This window comes from Sarcophilus harrisii, chromosome 1 (genome assembly GCF_902635505.1).
Source record: "Sarcophilus harrisii chromosome 1, mSarHar1.11, whole genome shotgun sequence".
NCBI classification, from domain to species: domain Eukaryota; kingdom Metazoa; phylum Chordata; class Mammalia; order Dasyuromorphia; family Dasyuridae; genus Sarcophilus; species Sarcophilus harrisii.
Window position 1 is genome coordinate 710,178,492 of NC_045426.1, and position 12,604 is coordinate 710,191,095.

The 12,604-nt window shown below is 49.9% G+C and overlaps 1 protein-coding gene across 1 annotated transcript in view; it reads right to left on the reverse strand.

Moving 5' to 3' along the window:
- GNB1L (G protein subunit beta 1 like) overlaps positions 1–12,604 on the reverse strand; it is a 124,338-nt gene that overhangs the window by 25,541 nt on the left and 86,193 nt on the right. The window contains exon 5 of the mRNA XM_023505348.2: positions 9,696–9,861. Coding sequence (XP_023361116.1) covers positions 9,696–9,861 — 166 coding nt within the window. The remainder of the gene's footprint in view (positions 1–9,695; positions 9,862–12,604) is intronic.

The following is a 12,604-nucleotide window of genomic DNA, read 5'->3' on the forward strand; positions in this document are numbered from 1 at the left end:
CTCTCACTCCCTCGACAAGTGGTCGTCAGCATTTTGGTTGAAGACCCCAGAGGGAAAGAATCTGCCCCCTCGCTCACTCTGGGGACGGCTCCTCTTGTTGGAAGCCTGGAGGGGCCTCCTGGCAGCTTCTTCCCCCATCCCCTTGTTCTGTAACAAGCCCGGGCTCCCCTCTCCAGGACAGCCGAGCCTTCCAAACTCGGCCGCCATCCCTCAGCAACACAGCCCTCTCCCCTTGTGAGGTTCATGTTGTCCCAACTCCAGTGCAGGTCTCTGTGAAGGCCCACGGAGTGCTTCTAAATGCAGAAAAGGATACCAGTGCTATTGAGCTGCAGTTGTTAAAAACAGAATCAGTTACAGGTCTGAAGTCAAGAAGCCTGCAGGATGTAGGCCCTCAGTCTCTCCCTATGCTTGGCTCCTTCCCGGGGGCCCATGAACCTGCCCAAGTCCCCCCAACCTCTTGGAAACCTTCTGAGCTACCCTGGACTTCTTTTCCCTTTCACAGCCAAACTCTCTGAAACGTGGCTTCGATCACCTTCTCACTCTCTTCTCGAGCCTCCAGACTGTCCTCTCTACAATCAATGCTATCTCGGAACTGTCCGATCCGGCGGCCTTTCCCTAAATGCGCTCAGGGTTCCTGAGTCCTGGGTAAGGAAAATGAAACATGTCGGAGGGGATGTGGGAAACTTGGGCCACTGATGCATCGCTGGTGGAGTTTTGAACCGATACAAGCATTCTGGGAGCAATCTGGCACCGTGCCCAAAGGGCTATAAACATGCACATCTTTTGGTCCAGCATCATCACTACTGAGTCTGTGCTCCAGAGATATCTTTGTACAAATAGCTTGTTCCTTCCCCCCTTGGGAGATCATAAAGGAGGGAAAATGACCCATGTGAGCAAAAATGTTTGTGGCGGCCCTTTTGTGGTGGTGAGGGACTGGAGACTGGGTGGCTGCCCATCAGGGAGAATGGCTGAATAAGTTCATAATACAATTCATAGTTCATATATACACATACATAGTACAATTCAATAAATTCATAATACAACATGATATATGAAGGCGGTGGAATATTATTGTTTGGTAAGAAATGACCGGCAGGAGGATTTCAGAGAGGCCGGGGAGACTGACAGGAACTGACACTGAGGGAAGGGATCAGGACCAAACTGAGGGCATGTTCATCAGTTGGGGAATGGCTGAACAACAAGAATCATGCAGTATAGGACTGCGACATTTTGAGCTATAAAATTAAAGCGCACATGGATTTCGAAGAAGCCAGAAAGACTTAGGTGAACTGATGCTGAGGGAAAGGAGCAGAAGCAGGAAAACACCGTACACAGTAATAGCAACACTGTGCCAGGAGCAGCCGTGAATGACAGCACCCCAGTGCTCTGAGACAATTGCAAAGGAATCGTGATGGAAAATGCTGAGAAGGAACTGGAGTCTGGATGCCGAGCAAAGCATGCTAGTTCTCATGTTTTATGTTTTTTTTTTTTTGGGGGGGGAGCTGTTTTCTTTTATTACATGAGTAACATGGCTATGTTTTGTGTGACTACACACATATGACCTGCATCAATTTGCTTCCTGTCTCAGGGAGGGGAAAAGGAGAGAATTTGGAATTCAACATTTTAAAAAATGAATGATGAAAATTGTTTTTACTGAGGAAGGAAGAGAATGTCCTGGAGGGCTCCAGAAACCGCTGTTGGATTCTGATTGGGCCGGAGATATCGATTGAGAGGAGTGATGGAGGTTGAGAGTCTGGAAGTGGCAGTGGGGAGCCCAGCGTATTCTGTGGGCCCTGGGGGACCAGTGGGTCTTGGAGGAGTGACAGTGTAGCCTGAACCTCCCTCCTCACTCCAGTCTGGCTTCTCACAGACATCCTAAACTCAGAACTGAGCCCCCCATTTCCCCAAACTCTTCCCCTCCCTCATTTCCCTGTGACCGTCCTGGTCTCTGGTTCCTCAGTTACAGCTCAGGGGCCACTACTGATGTCCTGTCGCTGCTTGTGGTCCCATCGGGTGCCCAAGCTTGGTGCCTCCTGTCGAATGTGCCCATCTCCCTGGATACTGCCCACACTCGATGCAGGCCGTCTCCATCTCAGGCCTGCTCGGTCTCTTCTCTCTCTTCCTCTGGGCCATCCTCCACTCAGCCTTCTTGGAGGGCGTTGGGAGCTCTGGGGGCTCTCAAGCCTCCGGGATCGGACAGAAGATCCTCCGTTGGCCCTCAGAGCCCTTCCCAACTCGAACCCCTGCAACCTGCAGGCTCTCCTCCTCTACAGCCAGTTCTGCATCTGTAATGGGGGGTCCTGGCTCATCCTGCATCCTGGCTCCCCCTGTCCGGACCGTGCTCCCTCCTCCTCCGGCTTGCCTGACGTCCGGGTCAGTCCCCACCTGCGGCACGAAACCTTTCCCGCTCTGCTCACACGGGCAACTTTCCTCTCCGGCTGTCTCGGGGTGTCCTGTGTCCATACAGCCGTTCGCATGGTATCTCTGCCATCAGTCAGCAATCTCCTCTGCCTTTCTGTGGGTGTGCCTGACACAGTGCCCGGCACACAGTACGTACTTAATACATGGCTGCTGACTTTCTGTGGCCTGAAAGTGTCCAGGGAGGCTACGCCATCAGGAGAGCACCTAGGGGTGCTGGAGGAGGAGTGGAGGGGAAAGGACACTGTGTCTGAGTGGCCTTAACCTGGCATTTGAGGCCCTCTCCATCTTGTTGTACCCTGTCTTTCCGGCCTTCTCCTCCACGACTCCCCGTCCCATGCCGGACACGCCCACTGCTCCTTTCTTTCTCACCCCAAGCCTTTTCTAATCCCTCTGAATGGTTTGGGGACAGACACTTGGTGGGAGGAGGAGATCTGTGCCCCAACTCGAGGTCCCCACAGAGGCTTCATGGGCGTGGGGTGGAACAGGGCCAGACTGGGCCCAGAGAGGGGCAGGGATGCTGGGTGAGGGCGCCCAAACGTTGTTCTCAGGGTGATGGGAAGCCAGGAGGCGCCGGCAAAGGCGCAGCCAAGGGGATGCAGTCTGAGCAGGTACAGAAATGGGAGGCATTGCCAGGGAAGAGACCAGATGGAGGAGAAACCACAGGCTTCCCACTCCCCCAGCTGGCGACTGGAAGACCACCGGTCCCCCTGGAGAAAGCGGGGAGGGGCTGGAGGTGGGCGATGGCCCAGGAGGCAGAGAGTAAGCCTGGGGGCTTCGAGGCCTGAGCAATTCCTAAGCTGGGAATAAGAGAGACTCATGGCCTGTGGGACCCCTGGCAAGCCATTTTATTTCTAGAGATCCCTGTTTCCTCTCCCTACAATCTAGGGATCAGACTCAATGGCCTCCACGGTCCCTGCCAGCTCCAACTCTGGGGTCCTGTGATGTGGAGACTAAAAGGGATGCAGATTCCTCTCTGGAGGACTCGTGCTTCCCTGAGGGGAGGGGGCGGAACACAAACACCCCAAAGTCAGAGGCTCTTCCAGGAAAAGGAGGATTCGCAAAGGAAGCAGCGAGGAGCGAGTCCGGTCTGAGCCCGAGAGGAGGCCTGTGCATGTCTGGGAATGGCAGGAATGCACCCTCCGAGGGCTCGGCCCGGAGCTGCAAGGGGAAGCAACGGGCCGGGGGCTGGGCGGGTGGGCCGCCGTCCAGCTGGGGCACCGGACCTTCAGGGCGAAAGGAGCCCACGAAGGAGGGGGTGGTGCGGTCACTGAGAGAGGGACCCACGAGGGATTAGTGCTACGGGAAGTAACCAGGGAAGGATGGGGAGAAGCACTAATTAGGAATGAAGAGAAAGACTCGACACGAACTTATCCAGAGAAGAGGAGGGGTAACCAGGAGACAATCCGAGCCGCCTCCAGAAGCACAAATGCAGTGACCACCACTCAAAGGGACGTCACCCCAATCTGGCACCTTGAGGAGGCGGGGCCCTATGGGGGCCACATACTGTCAGAAACAGTGCTAGAAGGAGCTTTGGAAACCTTAGGGCACTTGATAAGTGCCAGGTGGTATTATCAGTATTACTACTTTGTTCTCTCCTTTTAAATATGAAATTTAAATATGAAATATGACTGCTTTTCCCTCTCCTTTTAAAATCTTTGATCTACAGGTTGGCTGGCTGTGGGACGCAGGAATACAGGTAGATACATTCAGAAATGAGGAAGAAAAAGCAAAAGACACTAAACAATCTGACTAATATACTAAAAAATGTTATGTATAATAGAGAAAACACATGAATCATACATAGTACATATATAATATCAATATATAAAATATAAAAGAAAAACTTAAATAGAGAAAAAAACCATGAAAATAAATACAGACCAATAAAATAAATAGAAAAACAAAAGCGTGTTGGCCAAGAGCAGCCTGAACCTCTGCACCCTCTTGTGCTCTGGAACACTCCCAGGAAGAGGGGCCTGTGGCAGCCCAGGAATTGGAAGATTCCAGACAAGTCCCGCTTTGCACCTCAGAATGCGTCAGTAAAACCGGTCTAAGAATCAGTGTCCTAGTGATCTCCCAGGGACGTGAGGCAAACACTTTGGAGACCTCCAAGCACTGGAAACGCGGGTTATCGCTATCCCGAGCAGGGAAGCTGCAAGCCCAGCCCAGCCAGTGCCACCTGGTCACTTCCTGGACTCCCTTCCAAAGGCCAACCGAGGCTTCCATAGGAGGGAGCGGGAGGCCGTGGCAGGAAGGAGCGCTGGCCACCAAACCTCAGAACCAAATCCCGTTTCACTAAGTCTGACAACTGTGACTTAAGCCTCCGCTCTATGTGTTTATGTTGGTTTTGCTTAATAGGAAAAAGATTTTTGCTCTTGCCTGGGGTTCCTCGTGTTCATGGGTGGCTGGAGCAGGCCCGGAAGAAGCACACCCTTTTTTTCTTTTTCACATTAATAAGGCTTTTAACATGTTTTTGGCAAATTGGCAAGAAGAATGTGTGCAGTTCGTAATTGGTGATTTAAATGCAATCACGAACAAATAAATGCCTGTTCCTATCTCATTATTTATGAACCGAACCTGCTTTAAGACAAAATTATTCTTCTTGGGAAGAAGCCAAGTGTAAACACATCTGAAGCCTTCGTGTTCATTATAAGCCGCCGATGTGTGAGCTCTTGCAGAACCTGTCCCTTCGGAGGGCCTACATCATACAAAATCTTAGGGGAATTGATGGGGCCTGCCGTCTCCCTTCTCCCAGAGCTGCTGCTCACGTCAGGAGCTCGAAGACCTGGCTCGTTTTTAAATCCCACAGCCGACGGACAAGCGGGAAGGAGACTTTCTGAGCCCAGAAGGGAGTTGTTGCTGCTAAACATAAAGCTTCTGCGTCCCCAGCCATCCCCGCTTCTCACCTGGACTTGCGCCTGTCCTCCTCTGGGGACTCGCTCCCTAGGGGAGTCTCTATTTCTGTTTCTTCAGAAAGCCGGCTTCTAAACTATCAGTTCTCCCTAAAGTCATCGAGAACCCCCAAGTCACCAAACCTGACGGGGGGTGGGAGGCCCTTCTTAGGTCCCAGAGGAGGCAGAGGGGGAAAAGAGGGGCTCAGGGGCCTCTGGACCCCAGTTTTCAGAACATCTAGAAATATAAGCTTAGCAGCTGGTGCTCCCAATGTGCCAATTAGGGGACACCCTACTGGAGGGGCTGAGTCTCCAGAGCTTGGAAAGCTTGTTATAGATCAAAGGAAGCAGCGGCTGGATGGAGACCGGCTCCCAGTTTTCACTGGAGAGGTAAAGAAAGGCAGAGTGGGTGCCTGCAACGGCCAAAGTGCCATCACAGGTTGGACCCCGGGGGCACCTCGCACCTGTAAAACGGCCACCGGGAAAGCTCTTGCAGTTAACGCGCCTCCATTTGTCACCGAGGAAGGGAGAGTCACCTCAGGACTCGGTAAGACAAGCACACTCCCACGTGTGTTCTCAGGCTCTGGCGGACGCAAGCAAGGATGGCAAAATCCAGGCTGGAAAATGTTGCCTAGGATGGTGAGGTGCCCTTCCCCCTCCCCAGGGGGATGGAGGTGGCGAACAAAGTTGTCAGACAAGGTAGATAGGTTGCTTTGCTTTGCATAACTGTACTTCGCAACAAGGGAGGGATTACCAGAGTCAGCAGGGAAGAGGACGCCATAAAACCATGTTCTAAGTCAGGAATGAGAGAGGCTGCAGGAGCACATGGAGGCCTAGGGCCTTGACGTGAGACTCAGAGAGAAATCGGAAGGTCTTGGACAGGCGAGCACCCCCACCCCTAACCCCCAATAAAACATGAGACTGCAGCAATGAGGAAGTCCCTCACCGATGCAAAGCAGTCACCATAACAGGTGCCCGAGAAGTTCCTTTGTTAAAAAACAGTCTCCTTGCCAGTCACAGAGACCCGGAGGCCAAGAGCAACACCGGGGTGTAATATAAACTTGTTTGCAAATCCCTTCAGCACAGCATGGCGGAAGCTCGTGAGCTATCTGTCCTCCTGAAGCCAAGCTCAAAGGAAGCTCAGCCAGGGACCGGAGCCAGCACCGCTATCGCACTCAGAGATAGAGCTGGAAGGCGGACCACAGATAGAAGGGAGACGGCCAATCTGGGTCGGAGCCGGAGCCCTGTGTACATTTCGCTGTCCGGGATGGCGGAGCCCCCACACTGGATGCTACCAGTAGACCCAGGAGAAAGCCAAGAGGGGAGAAGTGCCGGACCGGACTGGCTGCCCACAGAAATGACACAGCTGAGAAGGCGGAGCCATGAAGAAGCAAACGTGGGGAAGAAATCCCAGGTTTAACTTCTACCGATGAGGAAGGTGCTGGAGGGAACACCCACCTGGGGCCCACTTCCCATCCATGCACAACTTTTATAAGCACAACTTGCACCTGGACAGGGACGCGGAAGGGGCTGGGCGGGCTCCGTGCCATCGCTCAGCTGGCAGAGGGCAGGACCAGACCCTTTGTTTGGTATAAAAATGCTTTGGAGGGATCAGGGATAATGGCCGCCTTAAAGGCTCCCCTTCAATGACGGGCCTCCACACGGGTGTCAGACCCACACAGGGTTCCTTGAAAGACACAAGTGACATAACTGTTCAGGGACTGATCGCTGGTCCCATCCGCATCCTCCTCCCAGATCTTGCTTCATCTGCAGTTTTGAAAATGGAATAACAGACCGAGCAGCCTCTCCAGAGCTTCCGCTTCCTCCCTCTACCCTCCCTCCGTCGCTCCCAAGGGTGTTCACCACTGCGAGAGGCTCAGGGCAGGGGCCAAGGCCAGAAGGAGTCCCCCTGGCTGGCAAACCTTGGGCAAGGTGGCCCGCGGCGCCCAGTGTCTGCTCCCAACAACTGGATGGAAAAGTCCTCCAGACGCTCCTTTCTCCCACCAACAAGGGGGTGACCGTCCCAGGCCCCGGAACATTGCAAGCTGGGCCCTGCTGGCCCCTCAGGAGGAAGAATGGGGCCCCAACAGTGGTGTGCCCTAGTGGGAAAACCGTGCTGGGTTATCAGCCAACAGATCTCAAATGAAGTTGACGAGGAAGCATTTATTAAGCTCTTACTGTGTGCTACGCAATAAGTCCCTGCTCTGAAGGGGCAAGAAGGCTAGTAGCGAAGGACCCCACAAATGGGCCCTAGGAAGCGGAGGGGGACAATGGGATGGCGATGGGGGGAGGGCACCATGGTGCACTCGTTTCTGGGCAAGGGAAGAGCCACAGTGTCACAGGAGGGACGGACACAATGGAAGCTCCTGAGGTCCATCTCCTATGTGAGATCCTTCCCGATTAACCCAGTTATTATTGCCCTCCCCCCACTTTCTGAAGTTAAAGAATCTGTAGAGTGAAAGAGAGCGGCGAAATGCAAACATCCTGATTTTCAGAGGAAGATGAGAATAGTGCCCCGGGAAGAACATCCGAGGACCTCTGGCGTTCCCTAAGATAGTTTTCCCGGGATGGCTGGAAAGCTTCAGGCCAGGCAGCAGCTCTCACCAGCCTGGCTTCCTCAAGCACAGGTCATGTCAGACTGACTTGGTGCACAAACATTTATCAAGTGCCTACTATGTGCCTGGCCTGTAGCTCAGGAGAACAACGAGACTACATGGAGCGGGGTGTAGCTGCAAAGAGATGGGATGGAGAGCTGGCTCTGACACTTAGCTTGTTGAATAACCTTGGGCAGGTCACTTTGGTGCTGGACAGTATGATTCATGTCCCTTTTGGATGGCGTTACCAGTCTGGGAGATCAGCAGAATGCTGCAGACATTTAACAAGAAAAACCACCACAAAAAGCATTTTAAGCGCTGCAATAGCCCCCGACGTTAGGGAAAGAATAACTCCTGCGACTGTTTCTATGTGCACTGAACACGGGGGAGGGGGGCGGGGGGGGAGAAGGGGAGTGAATGCTCAGAGCAGAGGCTCATAAAGAGCTACAAGGGCGAGGAGCCTCTTGCACGGATCATCCTTTTCTAAGTCTCCCAAAGAGCCTTTAGGAAGGTACTCCCGGCAGGCACCAGCCCCATTTCCGTGCCTTCCTCCCCCTGGCCCCTTCTCCTAAGACAGTCAGCAATCAGATACAGGCTGTACAATGACAATTATGTAAAACTCTTCCCTATTTGGTACAAGATGACTAAAAGGAAAAAATGGAGGGAAGGCAAAGAAGCCGTGTGCTTCAGTCTGGACTCAACCAATCAATCTCGCTTTCTTCTCTGGAGGCGGGGAAGGGGCTTCAGCATCGGTCCTTTGGGATTGTCCGAGGTCACTGTGTTGCTGAGAAGAGCTAAGTCGTTCACAGCTGATCATCATACGACGTCGCTGTTATCATGTATAAGGTCCTCCTGGGTCTGCTCACTTCACAGTTCATCTAAGTCTTTTTGAATCACCCAACTTGTTCTTTTTTATAGTACAACAATATTCTATTGCAATCACATACTACAGTTTGTTCAACCATCCCCCAACTGATGGGCAGCCCTTCAATTTCCGATTCTTAGTCGCCACAAAACCTGCCATGAATATTTTTGGACAAACAGGTCCTTTCCCCCTTTTTGGATGTTTCTGGGATCCGGACCTAGCAGTGGTCTTGAGGGATCGAAGGGTATTTTCGAGATAAGGAAACTGAGACAGAGGGAGTTAGATGGTCCGTTCGTCCCCTCGGAGCTAGTGAATGAAGCCAGAGCCCAACTCCCAAGTCACGTGATTATACCATCACTGATCTCAATTTTAGCCCAGGAGCCAGGGAGGGTTCAATGGCACCATGCGAGGGGATCTCTGGGAGCGCTTTGGAGATTTGTTATGAATGGGCATGTTTGTAAATCTACACGTGACATAAACCTAGGAAAGAGAGCTTTAGCCCTCAAGAAGACCAAGTCAGAATCCAAAATGACCGTGACAAACTAGAATAATTATTGGGCCAAATCTTAAAAAGATGCAGTTTTATAGGGATAAATGTCAAGTCTTACACTTGGGATAAAAAAACTTAGTGCCAGAGGGGAGATGCAATTCTAGGCAGTGTTCATATTAAAAAAAAAAAAAAAAAATCTGGGATATCAATAGGCCACAAACCTAAAACTTGTGGAAAATGGAGGTTAAGGAACACTAAACAGAAAACAGAGGAGTGTTTCTGGCCTCTACTGGGTACCTCCTACTCACAATTTCTTTTGAAAGCTGGATCTGATGAGCAAAGTTCTGAGGAGGCCAGAGGGCTCTGGGCTGGCTACAGAGAACTCAAATATTCCAGCTTTCCTCATGTCAAGGTCACAGGTCTGAGATTCTTACCTCATCCATGCCCTTCCCCGGCACTGCCAGGAGCCAGCTTCCTTGGGTCCCTTCAGAGAGGACGGATCCTTTGCAAAAGCCTACGCTGTCCAGAGACAGGGAATCCACCGGAGCATTCCTGCCCTCCGCGAGGTCCCACAGGCACAGCTTTAAGTCTCGTCCTTGGCTGTAAAATTTGAAAATATTTTCATTTTTAGCATAGGATTCTAGAGTATTATACAGTCTAGTGTAGTCTAGGATACTCACAGTACAGTGTACTCCAGCATGGAACTGGGCCTTTAAGGTTCAGGAGTTTCTAAAATCTCGGGGGCACATCCTGCCACAAATCTGATGTCGGGCCCACTTCACTCATCAGTGTGTTTCTCACAAAAACGGATTATTATTCCCATTTTCAGATGAGGAAACTGAGGTTCAGAGGGAAGCGTCATTGCCCAAAGGGCACACAGTTGGCAAATGGATTCCAATTTTGGTTAAGGAAAAGCTTTGAGATTTGCTTAATAAGGGCAAAGGCAAAAAGAACTTATATGATCAAAAATATCTCCAGCAGCTCTTTCTGTGGAAATTGAGGGGATGCCCATGAACTCTAGAATGGCTGTGATGGGATACTACTGTGCTGTAAGAAGTGATGAGGGAGATGGTTTCAGAAAAACCTGGGAAGACTCCTGAACTGATGCAGAAGCAAGTGAGAATGGAGTAACAACAACACTGCATGGGAATCAATTGTGAAGGACTTAACCATTCTGTTAACGTAAGGCCAATCAGAATTCCAAAGGCCTCATGATGAACATGTTATCTGCCTTGAGATCGAGACATGATGGGCTCAATGGCAAACTGAAGTATATTTTTTTCCTCTTTCTTTTTCTTGCTTTTTTTTTGGGGGGGGGGAGTGGGAAGTGGGAGGAGATATAGATAACAAAGATATTTGTTTTACATAAAAATGTCTCTGTGCTTAAAAAACTTAAATCTGCACCGTGAGTCCATCAGCTCCCTGTCTGAAGGTATCACAAGTCTGGAACTGTGGCTGCTCATTATGTTGATCAGAGTTCCCAAATCTTTCCAAGCCATTTGTATTTACAATATTGTCATCACATAAATTGTCCTGGTTGTCCTCCTTTTTCTCTGCATCACTGCATACGAGGAAAAATAAAAGGTCCTCAGTAAGGGAAATCCCTTTGCACTGTCACCAAAGGGCAGGTCTTGAAAAATACTACTTCACCATCATGAGGAGCAACTCCCTGATTTGATTTGATTTCATTTTAAAATTTTTAATGGTATTTTATTTTTTTCCAAATACATATGCAGTTTTCAACATTCATTTGTGCAAGACTTTGTGTTCCAAATTTTTCTCCCTCTCTCCCCAAGACAGCAAGTAATCTGATGTCGTTAAATATGTGCAATCCTTTTAAACATATTTCCGTATTTGTCATGTTGAGCAAGACAAATCAGACCAAGGGGAAAAACCAGGAGAAAGAAAACAAACAGACAAACAGGAAGGTGAAAATTCTCTGCTTTGGTCCACATTCAGTCTCCATAGTTCTCTCTCTGGATGTGATTGGCGTTTTCCATCCCAAGTGTATGGGAATTGACCTGAATCACCTCATTGCTGGAAAAAGCCACATCCATCAGAATTGATCACTACATAATCTTGTGGCTGTGTAAAGGGTTCTCTTGGTTCTCACTTCACTCAGCAGAAGTTCCCATCAGTCTCTCCAGGCTTTTCTGAAATCAGCCTGCTGATGCTTTCTTATAGAACAGTAATATTCCATTATATTCGTATACCTTAACTTATGCAGCCATTCTCCAATGAGGGGCATCTACTCAGTTTCCACTTTTTGCCACTACAAAAAGCAACTCTGATTGTAAACAAGAAACTGAGAACCGAAGCTTCCCACCATCTGCCTACTGCTGTTTCCCTCTAAGATAAGGATGCCACGCGAGTGTAAGAAGACAGTCAGAAGATCAGTCAGGAGCCTGGATTGGTGCTGAAGGCCTGGAGCTCAGGAGATTTGTTCTCTGTCTATTGGGTGGGGGTGGGGACCTCTAACTGCAAAGAGATGACTCCAAGCAGTGGCTGTTGGGCTCTGACACTTAACTTCCTGGGCCTTAATTTCCTCATCCATAAAATGGGATTACTGATCCTTGTAAAGAATACCCAGGCTTGCTTCCCAGTTTTGTTGGTCCCCTCATCTATGCATGACCTTGGTCGATCACGTTCCCTCTGTGTGACTCATTTTTCTCATCCTGATTCACAGACTCTAGGGACTAGAAGGGATTGCAGAGAATGTCGGAACCAGTTCTCTAGTTAATTTTTTTTTATTAAACTTTTTTCAATTAAGAAACATTTATTTCTCTCCCTTAAGACCTCCCTTGTCCAACTGAAAGAGAAAAAAGAACAAGCTCTTTTAATGGAGATGCCCAGCCACTAAACAAGCCTTCGGCCTCTCCCACAGGCATCTGCCTCGTTTGGTAGCTCTAAGAGGGCTCCGTGACTCTGGGACCACTGGTTCCTTTAAGTTGTCATGTTTTATGTTAATTCGGGGAAGGCGACCATTGGGGTTCCAGTTACTGACTGCACAGGGACTTTATAAACACTAACTCAGGATATTCTCCTTGTAAAGGCCCAACCTTAAAGTTGTGAACTGATTCAACCGTTCTGGAGAGCAGTTTGGAAGTAGGCCCAAAGGGCTATCAAAGTGTGCACCCCTTTAATCCAGCAAAGGTCAGTACTGGGTTTGTATCCCAAAGAGATCATAAAAGTGGGAAATGGACCCACATGTTTATGGCGGCCCTTTTTGTAGTGGCAAGGAACTGGAACTGAATGGATGCCCATCAGTTGGGGAATGGCTGAATAAAGTAAAATAATGTATGTAATGTGAATGTAATGTAATATTTTTGTTCTGATAGAAACG